The sequence below is a fragment of the Leptopilina boulardi genome, unplaced genomic scaffold, assembly GCF_019393585.1.
Source record: "Leptopilina boulardi isolate dan_hultmark-lab unplaced genomic scaffold, ZJU_Lbou_2.1 LbouV2_112, whole genome shotgun sequence".
Lineage (NCBI taxonomy): Eukaryota > Metazoa > Arthropoda > Insecta > Hymenoptera > Figitidae > Leptopilina > Leptopilina boulardi.
Window position 1 is genome coordinate 3,781,303 of NW_026137655.1, and position 13,526 is coordinate 3,794,828.

The 13,526-nt window shown below is 25.9% G+C and overlaps 3 protein-coding genes across 4 annotated transcripts; 1 reads left to right on the forward strand and 2 right to left on the reverse strand.

Annotated features, from left to right (window-relative positions):
- Positions 1-89: 89 nt before the first annotated feature.
- On the reverse strand, positions 90-3,388 carry LOC127278631 (peroxiredoxin 1). Its single transcript, XM_051300433.1, has 4 exons — positions 3,222-3,388; positions 1,324-1,472; positions 923-1,231; positions 90-706 (listed from the first exon to the last, which is right to left on the reverse strand). The coding sequence occupies exons 2-4, from the start codon at positions 1,455-1,457 to the stop codon at positions 562-564; spliced, it is 588 nt and encodes a 195-aa protein (XP_051156390.1). The 5' UTR covers positions 1,458-1,472; positions 3,222-3,388; the 3' UTR covers positions 90-561.
- Positions 3,389-3,898: 510 nt separating this feature from the next.
- On the forward strand, positions 3,899-10,679 carry LOC127281505 (uncharacterized). Of its 2 annotated transcripts, none has more exons than XM_051305235.1 (4): positions 3,899-4,082; positions 4,150-4,842; positions 6,397-6,559; positions 7,523-10,679. In XM_051305235.1, the coding sequence occupies exons 2-4, from the start codon at positions 4,513-4,515 to the stop codon at positions 7,594-7,596; spliced, it is 567 nt and encodes a 188-aa protein (XP_051161192.1). In that variant the 5' UTR covers positions 3,899-4,082; positions 4,150-4,512; the 3' UTR covers positions 7,597-10,679. The 2 variants fall into 2 exon arrangements, with proteins under 2 accessions (XP_051161192.1, XP_051161185.1); XM_051305228.1 differs by having other exon boundaries at positions 4,161-4,842.
- Positions 10,680-10,769: 90 nt separating this feature from the next.
- On the reverse strand, positions 10,770-13,514 carry LOC127281498 (26S proteasome non-ATPase regulatory subunit 12). Its single transcript, XM_051305220.1, has 8 exons — positions 13,349-13,514; positions 12,744-12,925; positions 12,347-12,583; positions 12,137-12,241; positions 11,844-12,025; positions 11,541-11,765; positions 11,293-11,449; positions 10,770-11,204 (listed from the first exon to the last, which is right to left on the reverse strand). Exons 2-8 carry the CDS (start codon positions 12,903-12,905, stop codon positions 10,914-10,916), a joined length of 1,359 nt encoding a protein of 452 aa, XP_051161177.1. The 5' UTR covers positions 12,906-12,925; positions 13,349-13,514; the 3' UTR covers positions 10,770-10,913.
- Positions 13,515-13,526: the final 12 nt, after the last annotated feature.

Below are 13,526 nucleotides of genomic sequence, written 5' to 3' on the forward strand. Positions count from 1 at the left end.
AAACCACTTGGGATATATTTAAATCTAATTTGACAACTGGTGCGCTTCAAGATAAAGGAATGTTTGACAATATAAAAAAGTCATATGTGTAATATTTATTACAAAAGACCAATGTTTATTAAGAGACGGAGAAAAAATGAAAATATCAATATTGAAAAATATTGCAGTACACAAATAGGCGATTTCTTATTTTTTCTTTTTGCTAAAAACTTAAAAGTTCTTTTGAACTTATCTATTTGTACTAACAAACGTTATGATATATTAGGCTTGCCACAAGAATAAAAATTTAAATTTACCTAACATTAAAAATTTGTATTAAAACTAATAAATTTTAATACAAATCTAATAATTTGAAGTTATAAAAATGTGTTTTCCTACTGTATTTTACTGTTTTTACTAGAGCAGGGATCACAATACTTTTTTTCTTGAAAATAGGTGGAAAGACCAATTACCCTGCAAAATAACAAATTTGTATCTGTTAATTTTTTTTCCTTAACTTTTCCTTACTTGTGGCTAACCTGTATATTTGTATAAGATATGATCACTAAATTTAAAGGCATTTTAAGCACTTTCAAAGTATTCTTTTGATCCTTTAACGTCAGGTTTCATGGATTTCTTTCCTGGTTTCCAATTAGCTGGACATACTTCTCCATGTTTATCAGTGAATTGGAATGCTTGAACTAGACGCAAGGTTTCATCGACAGATCTAAAATAAAAAACATATTAAAAGAAAATCTAATTAAGCGTTAATAATAGCAAGCAGAAATCGTCACATAAAAGCGAAACTTCCAATTCTGAAATATAATTTAGAAAGCAAGGAAGTGCGGTACATTAAACAATGTTAACAAAAACAAGGTCGCGAAAGATACAAACGAAAGAATATATTTTCTAAAATAATAAGAAATTTAATATATATATATACCTTCCGACTGGAAGATCATTGATTGTAATTTGTCTTAAATTCTGCTTATCATCGATAATGAAAAGTCCCCGAAAAGGGATTCCACTCTCTTCATCAAGAACTCCATAGTCGCGAGCAATTTTACAACTCTTGTCAGCGAGAAGGGGAATGTTCATTACACCAAGACCTCCTTCTTTACGGGCTGTATTGACCCACGCGAGATGAGAGAAATGCGAGTCAGTTGAAGCTGCAATCAATTCACATCCGATATCGCGAAATTCTTGGGCACGATCGGAGAATGCGATGATTTCCGTTGGACAGACAAAGGTGCTAAAATAAACATTAAATACATTCATTAAAGAGAAAATTTGTAATTTTTTTTTGTTTATTTCAGAGAAATTTTTGTTCAATTTTATACTTACAAATCAAGAGGGTAGAAAAATAGAATGACGTATTTGCCCTTGTATTGGGAAAGAGAAATCTCCTTGAATTGTCCATCAACAACTGCCATTCCTTTGAAACATGGGGCTGGCTTTTGAATTGCGGGAACTGGCATTGTGAATGATTTTATCTGAGAAGAACGTTAATTATAAGTTAATTAATTTTTTAAGAATCATAACAATCACACGACCTTAATCAAAAAAAGCTAATTTACTCTATTTTATATTTACTAATTTATTTATTTATTGTATTTAAACTTTAGGATTCTTTATTTATTCATAAAATGACCCTGTTAAGAAAAACTTGAAGTGAATGGTTTTCAATGCTTTGAAAATAGTAATAAGTTGAAATATAGGTCGGGGATTGTATACATAGAGTAAATTTCTTGATGATCATTTAAATGTTTGAAGAATTAATTTTTTCTTCGATAAATACCAAAGAGGGAAATAAATTCTGATGAATTATGCATACATTTCAAAAATTCTAATCGACATACATTAATGTTTTATAGATAATCGAATTTATTATGATAAAGAATGACGAGAAACTCGGGAATATTTCATTATCAATCGCCATATGAATGTGTGCACAATGACTGATAACAATATTAGATCATTATTTAATATCAGATGAACTTGAAAATTAAGAATAAGTAAACTATGTATTCGTTTCCGTAATTTGTTTCTTGATTACTGTGAGCTAAATTAACAGCTTATTATTAACTTGATCTAATCTTCTTAATATATTATTATATAAAATCTAATGAAATTATTTTTTTATTTAAAAATTCAATTTAACAAATTTAATTGTAGTCTGATAATTGTTTATTAAAAATGTTAAATTATAAGAAATATTACATAAAATAAAAGGTTAGAAGTAATCAAAGTAGAATGCAAATTATATATTCAAATATCGAAGGAAAGTGAATTTTAAAAATTAATGCATACCAATATATGAATATTCATGTTTCTTTCATTTTTCTAGAATTGTAAAAGAACAATAATTCAGCATTTTTCCACTGTTTTTAATTCCACATAATGTACAAAAGTTAGTAACAAAAAGTTTAACTCCTAAGGTAAAAAATCAATAAATAACAAAATAAATTATGTTATAAGAATACGAATAATAAAAATTATAATTAATTATTTCATAAAAAAGGATAAAATTGACAATTTTTATCGAAGTCATTAAGACATATTTTAATTGTATAAAATACGTAATAATAACTTCAACATTGAATAATGTATATTCTTTTTAAAATTATAATGTTCTTTATAAGAGTGTTATATCTAAATATTTTATACTGTGTATAATTGGAATCAACTTTTTTGTTTTATTTTAAAATAACATTGAAATTTGAATATTTTATTGACTATTGTTGTAAAATTTGAACACTAAAACATTTGAGTGTATATATATAAATTTTCCTACAATTGAAAATTGCTGTGTGTAATTGTTACCAAGAAACGTGATACAATCATATAAAAAGTATACATTATTCTAATGGTTTTGAAAAGCGTAATTCCAAATGAATTAGTTATTGACCTTCAAATGATAAAATCTGGAAAATAATTAGATATAAAATAAAATTCATATAGGGGAATGAAAATGGATGGAAACTATTTATATCAAGGTCACATATTAAAATTACGTAAGATGAATCTTGAGGGACGCTTTGGAGTAAGGTTCAGGACCTTTATTTTTTCTTTGTTCGAAAAACCGTTATACGATGAAAGAAATGGCTGACGGATATAATTTTAGAGGGCTGTAAAAGTCATGTAACATGATGGAAAACTTGAATAATTTGACAAAAATTATTAGCAGTGAAAACAATAAGGGTGTGATCGTTTGATAAAATAGTTTTAATAGAAAGAAATACCTGTAATTCCCAATGAAATTATTAAATAATCTGCAGAAGATTACAACTTCTAGCCACGAGATCTAAATTACGAATGAATAAAAAAGAATGACTAAAGCCGGCGTTCACCGGTTTTTACAAAACTCTCTCTTGACAAGACCGACCAACTATTGAAAATTATTGTCTCATTCTATTTTATGGGTAAATTTCGTTAGAAATCTAACGTAATTTTCCGTAACACAATGTAATACTTAAATTTCTTTTAGAATTATAATGTTTAATAAAAGAAAGTATTATTTATATAAACAATGTATTATTATTAAACAGTCACTTGTTTATTAAAAGCATTTTAAATTAGAATAAACATTTTGGTTATGTAAACAAAGCAGACGACATTTGTAAATTGTTAGAAATTGTAGAAAAAACTTGTCGCGGGAATTTTAATTTTAAATTATTTATATCCTGTTTTTGAAATTTTTAAAAATATTTATTTTATGTCACAGTTTCAATGTAAACTAAAACATTAAATGAATGAATGCAATAATTAAAACTAAATTTTATTTATTCTTATTGCAATAGATACATTTTTTGTAGAAATGGTAAATATTTTAAATTATGCCGCCTAGGCAACTTACGTAAAGTTACCACATTTACCTAAAGTAATTCTACCTACTTCACCCTGCAATTACGACGCTTGCGCAAATAGTGATCATTACAGCCGTGTTTAAAATCTGTCAAAATATTGCAAAATATTTTGTAATTTTTATATAGTTTTATATACACATAAAGAAACAAAATAAAATGAAAATGATTCATGAAATTCCAAAGAAAATAAATTGTCTATTAAATTAAATGTAGAGGAAAGTAAATCCTGAGATTTATGTGAGTATACACCGGTTAACTTAACCTAAAAATTTCGTTTGCAAATTTTAAACATCTAACTTTTAAGTTTTATTTCAGTTTATACTTATATTATCTACAAAAATATATTCGTCGACAAAGTACATAATTAAAATAAACCTTTAAAAAGCAATGGTTAGAGAAAAGAAGCTAAAATTTAATAAGTTTGAATAATGAGTATAAATTGGTATAGATACAGTGTTCATGTTTATGTGTGTGTGTATCATGATCATCATTTTGTCAACGCTCAGAAGTGGAAAAGACGGAGCTGAACGCAGAAGCGTTTACTGCTGATCATGACCAGTTAGGATCGTTAGACTTATATTTATCGCAATGTTGACTTCCGATTAGTGAACAATTGTAGTTGAGGGAAAACGGTGTTGAAAGTTCGTATGGCTGGAGGCGTGGAAATATGGCTACGGTTTTCGACAGTCCTTTCCTTTCAAACAGGTTACGCCAAATAGAAGAGCGATATGAGGAACCGTCGACCTTCGGTGTATGCGACTGCACGAGTTACAGTTATTTAGCATTGAGTGTGGTCTTGTTCACGGTCGGCACAGCGATCACAATTTTGGCTCTCGGTGATGTTGCCGAAGGACATGTTTTCTCCAATTTCGATCACATGTGGTTTGTCGGCCCAATTTTTATTTGTTCCGGGCTGATGGTGGCCGTGAAATGTATGCTCTACCTCAGAAGGAAGTCTGTGATACAAATGATCTTCCATCAGAGACAACTATTCCGAGTAAGTAACCTTGACCTTTTCACATATACCTGTACGTATATAATATTGTCACAAAACTTATGACAAGTAGCAAATCCAACTTTATCGATGATTATTAAAGTCAGCTGATATTGCTTATCAAAATGCAGATACTCTGCTCTTTCGCATGTTCGAATAATTCTCCGTTGCTTTATAGGAATTAAAAACGTGCTCGAAATAAATAAACTTCATTAATTCGTTCTTTCTTTGTTGTCTCGATTAAAATTCGACTGAACCCGTTTTATACAAATTTAAATGTTCGCAGAAGAGTTAATTTTTAATTCGTTAAATTAAATATTAAATTAAAAAATTTATTTTTTGTTGAAAATTCTATTAAAACGGAATTGTTTTTAATTCAATTATATTTTTAAAAATTTTATTTCAACTTTTAGAAATTTTAATAAACATTTCATTGAATATTTAAAAATGTTTAAAAATATAATCATTTTTTGTACTGATTAGTGTTGAACGTATTTAATAATTTTATTTAAAAATATATACTATTCAGTAATAAGTATTCTTTTATCTTAATCGCAATTACCTATTTACGTAAATAAGTGATACGTTCTTATTAGCGATTATAATGCACTTGAAGTTCTGGTATGTTGGAGGTTTCGAACATTAAATAAACGATATAATTAATAATAATTTTACAGTAAAAACATTCAATCGATTATCAAAAAAATAATTATATTGATGAATAATTGTACACTTATATTAAATTACGTACATTTTAATTATTGTTTCAATTTTGTAACTAAAATAATACTTTGTTTTTTTACGTCAAAAGAAATTTTAAAAAATTAAATAAATAAAAATAAATTTTTAGTGAAATAATTAAATTAGAAGTGAAACATTTAAGTGAAGGAAAATGTAATGCAGAGTAGAAAGTAATTTTCTGTAAGATTTAATTTATATGCATAGTAGTAATTAATTTTATTTTATTTATTCTTTTTTCACTGTTCCATTAATTTAATCTATAGCTGTAACAAATTTTATTTCTCTTTATTTAATTTTTATTTCTTGAAATGGAATCCGAAAGTTGATTTATATTCAGAAAAATTTTACTTTTTTAGACTTTTATTTATGTTTTTATTTATTATTAATAATTTTATACTTAATGTTATTATTGTTGTTATCATACATTTTTTACCAAAAGCCTTGACAATTTTTATTAAATACTAATTGTATTTGCAACAAATTAACAAGGTTAAAAAATTCTGTCACAAGACTTGTAATAATTTTCAAAGCATTGGTTATTAAGTTATTATTTTTATCGTTATTCTAATTGAGAAGATATACTGTTATTTTAATTTAAAATTCAAAATTCTATGCAAATGGTTGAGATAAAAAAAAATTCAAATACATATTGGAAAGTAATCAACGTTTTTACGAAAAAAGCACTTATTTATTTCTTGGAAATAATATTAATTATTATAAATTATAAAAAATTTTCATCAAAATATTTATTAAAAGAAATAAAAAATGTTCTAAAAATCAAAAGCCTGTGGTTATTAAGACTTTAAATTTATTTAGCATTTACAAGAATTAGCCGGTGCACAAGGGATGAGTGGATCCAGTTCAGGCACACCTGGTCCACCTTCGTATGATGTAATAACACAAGGTCAAGGACCCAGTGATCTTCCACCCCCTTCGTACGCAGAAGCCATTGCACTATTGCAGCAAGCCGGAGTTCATGGTGAGGAAGTTGTTAATTTCCGCAAAATAGTACAATTATTTTAATTATATACAATTTTTAATAATTTAACTTTGTGATGAATTACAAAACATCAGTACTTTTTGTTGAATTGTTTTTTTTCTTTTCATTGTCCGCAATGTTAATAATAATAATAACATGAGTCACTGTGAGCATTTTTTTATAATAGAAGATTCATAAAATTATTAGAAATGATTCATTAACATTAATATTCTTCTATTTAACATCACTCTTGACTCGATATATCTTATTAACATAAAATTAATTTTTCTAATAATTTTATGACTGTTTTCTATTTTTACAACTCTTCTTTTAAATAAAATAAAGTAGGCAATGTAAATAATAATTTTCTTTTTAAATGTTAAAACGAAAATAAATTTGTTAAATTAATAAATTATCTCTTTTTTCCTTTAAGGTAAATAATTTTAATTTTTGAAAATATAGAAAAATTAATCTTATATTTCGAAGAGACAAAAATAATGTTCATTTTATAAAGGAAAAAAAATAATTCTAAAAACTCTTATTGCTGTATAGACCAATGTTACGTGAATTGGTTTTTATTGCGTCCACTTAAATTGATTGTTATGTATTAAATTTCCTTTTTTAAATTCTATAAGCATTTTAAATCAAAATTTATTCTTGACAGTTAGGCATAAAGTTATGAATCATATTCTAAGTTTAAAGAGTCTTTAAATTTTTAATTAATTTTTTGATAGTCATGTAAAAATTCATGTTTTTGAAAATGCAGATAACATTTACAATCTTTTTATATTGAATGACGTAATATTTGATTTATTCTTCTCTATTTTTTTAATGTTTAAATACTTTTTAAATATATTTTAAATATATTTTTAGGGCTAGTAACAATTATTATTCTCCATTGTTTTCAAATTAAAAATTTATAAATTGATAGTGAATATGTTTTGTTGCTTATTGTGTTAACAGATGCGAAACTTGAGAGTTGTGCAACTCTGGGCTGTGCAGATGAAGTGGGTGAGACCACAAGAATGAAGCCATAAAACAGTAAAAGAACATCGTTTTTCAAAATTTACTAATACACATTTATCATTTTAATGAGACTGTAATAAGTCAAGTCAGAAATTAACTCTAAATAGTCTGCTTATTTATGGCTAGAAAGACAAAAAAAGGAAGAGTATATAATATTTTTAAATACATAGTGAAAAAACAAAAACTAGAATCGTTGAATTTTGTAATTAACGATTAGTTGTCTCAGTACAAAAAAACAATACGAAAATATTGAAAAAAGAAAGAGCGAATTTTAACATCTGAACATCACATTTTACTTAACGATTAAGATAAGTACAAAGACAAATTTATAAATTGAACAATTTGTTAAGAGTTGCAGTTTAAAATTCCTTTTTATTGATCTTATTGATCGAATAAAAATAGAATTACTTAAAATGGTTTTTCTTAATCAAAAGATTGTGCCCATTGCTTTAATAGCATTTTAAAAACTAGTATCATTATTATTTCATTCATTGACCTCCATAGATATATATATATTATAAGTACTGAATCAATTATTAAATGGGAATATATAGATTTTATATTATTTTATATTGTACACGTGAGAGATGAGATTAAAAGTGTAATACCATTTTTTTTTTTATTATATATATTTCTGTTAAAATGTGCATTTGCTAACATTGCACTATTATACACAAGCACAATTCACTTGAAAGCATAAAGAAACTAAGTATGCATATTTTCGTTTAGCTTAAAATACAATAGAAGTTACTTAAAATCTTATTATCGAAATGTGAAGGACTTTCAAGGTGGTTCACCTGTAACATTCTTTACCTAATGTTAATAACAATAATTGACAAGATTTTTACAGAACGATTGTTAAAATATTATTTTTCATGGAAGGTTGTGAAAAACTTGTATTTTTTATGTCGCAGATTTATATATTCGCACCGGAAAAAAAGTCAGGAAACCAAGCCTCTAAACATTAAAGTAATTATGTCATACCAAATCGAAGTGGTGCTAATTGTTAACGAATGAGAACAAATTTATCGACTGTTTATTTACTGGTGTATTATAACGATTTCATTCACTTGGAAAAAAAACAGATGAAAAAACAAAATTATTTGAACTAAGTAAATATTTGATTGAATAATAATAAGTATGTAAGTTACGAATTTATCAAGTATTTTTTTCTTATTCAATTTTATTTGAAATAGGAAATTGTCAATTTTATCATTCTGAATATAATTCTTTTGCACCTTTTTAAATCGTTTTTCAACGAATTTCATTTATTCGTCAGCATTTCAACTTTAATCAGAAATTGTAACTGTAATCAAACAAAATGTATTTTACAACAATATCAATTTCAAAAACAACGCAAAAAAATGAATGTTCAATACTTATAAAGTACAATTAAATTTATATTTATTTTATTTTTCATCATACAGTTAAGATGTTTAAAAACATGTTTTTTGCGACGAATTTTAAATTATAAAAATACAGATTTTTAAAGTATTCGAAAATGTTACATTGTTCGATATTAAAAAAGAATAATATTATTATTACCCAAATGCTTTATATTTGGGATTAAGTGTTATGACTTAAAAAAAACTCGCATACTCTACAAATAATAATAATAATAATAATAATCTATTTTTCGTGATTTTAGGAACTTGATTGCGTATTGTACTACGAATTACCGAAAAATATATAAGTAATCATTCTTAGTTAATTTAAAATAACCACATGTGACACGATTTTGTCGTGGACAATAATAATTTGTAATTATTTAATTACTATCATATTTTATCAAACACACAAATATTAAAATATTATTGTTAAATAAATATGTGAATATTAATATTTAACATTTGAAAATGCAGAAATTTTTTTACTGTATTCTATTATTTGTTACCTATTATATAAATTTTGCAAGATATTTTCGATTTTCTGTCTCCAAAGATTTGAAATAATATCAAACATCAAGTCATGTTTTAGCGCTAAACATCAGTTTTATTGAATGTTGAACTACAAAACAGTGTCACATGTCGTCATTATTGTCAATCGACAAAAATAATATATAGTTGTTAAGACTGTATGTATATATATAATATAATTCCAAATGCGTGATGATAAAATCGATTAGAGTTTTCCGAACATTTTCTCAAACCGATAGTTTTTTAAGCAAAAAAAAATTTAAAAAACGTATTTTTGTATAAAATAGTATACAATTAAGACTGCTGTTGCCTTAAATAAGAAATGCAGGTTTAAGACACAGATCATTGAGGGAAGATAGCAAGACTTGTTTATGCCTATACTTCTGATAAGAGTTCAGACAGTATTAAATCAAACAAAAATTATGTGTGTTACATTCATCGAGAATCGCACAAACTCTTGTTGATAAAAAAAATAATTTTTTAGCATTATTTCAAATTTTCTTTTATTGTTAAATTTTTAAATCTACTTACCGATTGCATGAATGTACTTCATTATTTAAATTTTTTCTATTTATAATTAATAAATAATTATATAATTAGTTATTATAATTAATAATTAGTTTAATTAGTTAATTATAAATAGATTGTGACAATTTATTTTGAATTAAACTTCTTAGACGTTATGCGTTATACATTTTAACCAACAGTTCATTTTGTGCCATTATAGATTATAATGAAAAAAAATTGTCTTTGTAAAATTTTTGCTTGAAAAAGAAAAGAGATTACGCTATTCTCGAAGGAGCTGTAAACCTACAGATAACGTACAAGTGAAATATAAATGTTAGATTATCTATTTTTTTTTTTTTTTTTTGCTTTTTTTTGTATCAGACAGTTGTATTTCTTTGTCTTTCTTTTTTTTTGAATAAAGTTTATTCGATGTTTACCTACTTTGAAAAAAAGTCGAAGTGATTACAAATTTACTGTGTAAATAATTGTGATAACACAATTTTAAAAAGAATGTCATTAAATCTCGCGTTGCGGTGCCAAAATGTGGTATAGTTTCTTTTGCAAACTGCAGAGCGAATCTTTTCGAAAAATCTAATTTTTATGGCTATTTAATGTGATGTTTTTGTATATATAAATATATATTATAATAAAAATATGTATAATTTAAAATACATTATTAGATTTATTATTGAAAGAAATACTAAATTTAAGTTAAGAAATTAGAATTGAATAATTTTTATAAATTATAATAAGCGTTTGAAAACTGTTTATCTGCCTTTTATTAAATAACGTGATACGTGTAAAATACATCATAGATCTAAGAGAACTAGATAATAAAAAGAATTGTGTACAAGACCATTGCAGTAAAGATTTTTGTTTTTTTTTTTTTAAAAAAAGAAGGAATATTAAGACTGAGCAACGGCGAGCATTTCTTCTTGATGGATAAGATGAGTTGTATGATTAACAAGACCCATGAGTTTCGATAAAGATGCTGCCCATGCATCCAAAAGTGCCGCCGGCTCTTGAGTACCAGTAAATCGAACAACACCTGCCGGACGATCAGTGCGAGCGCTAATTATACCAGTTTCCACCAAATTACACAAGCACGCTTCAGTTTCCTCAACAGGCAAATCCAAAAGTTCAGCCATACGTGTTAATGTTATTTTTGTGTAATATTTCGCCATTATTCTAATATTCTGTAGAATAGAAATTATGATTTTTAATTGTCTATTAAAAAAGATTATAAAATTTTTAAAATTATACAAAAGAAAAAAATGATCTTACGTGTTCAACAACACGATTCCTGAGATCGGCCCATCGTTTACGTCCTTCTTCAGTCGAAGCTGTGAAAACTTCAGTTGCTCGTAAATCTCGTTCATAAATTTCACACAATCCTGACCATTTAATGAGTTCTGGATTGACAAATAATCGAAGTAATTCCCTTAAAAAATAAATCATGTTTTTTTTAATACATTATATTGATTAAGTTTAATAATTAACATTTGTTTGGCTATTTTATAAATTGTTCTTACCTGTAAATAGGCACTTCTTCTAAAAGTTTATCAGCGAGTAATCTATGAGTCAGATCTGCTTGTTCTGGTTCATGTGGTGCTAATACAAGATACAAAACGGCACGTGACAAAGCTGTATGTCTTTTTTCAGGATCATCGCGAACAGCTGGTGTTTCCAAAACGGCTCGATTATGACGACAAAGTTCCAGATGCCATCCTTCGTGACGCGCTAATTCCATCATTAAACTGAAATAATTATATCGAATCGATTAGTTTAAAGGAAAATTCTACAATTAATTATATATAAATAAATTATAAACATACTCGTAGTATTTCAATTTCAAAGTTTGAGACTCTTCATTATTTTCATCTTCGAAGAATTTGACATTGATTTTCTTTGCGATAATTTGTGTTCGAACGAAGTCTTTCTTCATTAGACACAAACGCATTTGTTCCAAGATGAGAGACGCCTTTTCTCTTCGTGACATACTGCCGTAAGTCTCCACCTAAAAAAATGAATGAAATCATCCAATTTTTATTTTAATTCTACACAATTATATTATTGAAAAAATAATTAGAGAAAACTATTGTTATTATTTAAACTCTTTATTAATTACCTGTAACTCTAACATAACTCTGGCTGCTTCTGAAACATCTCCATCTTCTTCTTTAAGTTTTGCTAAACGATGAGTAAGTCTTGCTCTCTCAACTTCTACGTAAATCTTGAAAATAATTTCAATATTTTAAAAAGATAATCCACAATTTAATTATAAAGACGAGAAGTTTTTATAATTAATTATAAATATTTAAATTATTTAAATTTATACCTTTCCTTCCGTTACCGAACGTAATGTTTCTATGAGTTTAATCATTGTTTCTCTATCTGGTGTCTTATCTACATAAGTACAGCATTCTTGCACCATTTTTGTTACAGATTGTTTTAATTGGGAGCGTCTCTTCGACAAAAGTATTATGTGTTCATTGAGAGCTGTCCAATTTTTTGCCTCCAAACAAATTTCAACGATTGCCACAAGTACTCTAGACGTGGAAACCATATCGGCACCCTAGAATTAAATTTTTTTTCCATCAAAAATATTTTACTAAGAAATTAAAATATATTTTCCATAAAATACATTATGTATTTATTTTTCTTAGAATTTAAAGAATTTTCGATAATATTAAATACATCATTAAAATTTTTTTTTTTTTAAATTAAAAACCTACTGTTCTAGTTAATTTTTCAAGAGCCAACAATTGATCCAGAGCATCGTGCATTTTTCCTTCACGAGCCATTTTTTTACATTCTGGAATCTTTGTGTCGCAATTGCTGCTGTAATCCACTTCCATTTTTACAATTTTACCACCCTCCGTTGCTGTATCTGCCATTTTTCCTTATTTTTTTGTACCTTAAATAAATTTTATTATTAAACAACAAAATAATAACAATATTCGATTTATATTTTTATTTACGAATTTTAAAATTGAAAAAAACTATTAATACATTAAATAGAAAATTAATTAATATTTCAAAACATAAAAGCAAAGTATCCATTTTTGAAACAACATTACAAAGCACATTTAAAACATCTAAATTCAAAACATTTTTACAATTGATTAATGTTGAAGCGCAAGAAATATTAATTATAGAAAAAGATATTAAACATTTGTTTTACGGAAATGTTTATTTACTAAACATTATTGAATTAAATTATATGTCAAAAAAGTTAGGTTATGTTAAGAGAAATCATCCGCTTCTTTCACTGAATTTTTAATAAAAACAATAAAATCTAAAAATTTAAATATTAAAACAAATTAATTTTTATACTTACTGAAATTATTAAATTGATGTACAAATGTCAAAAATATTGCGAAATCACAAAAAAAGTTTAAACCCCACGCTCATAGGTTAGGAAAAACTGAAAAGAATGAAAATTCATCTGTCATTCATAAAAGCGTATCCTCTTGGAGTGTCAAATGGCGCAATATTATTGGTTGAAAGTTTTAATA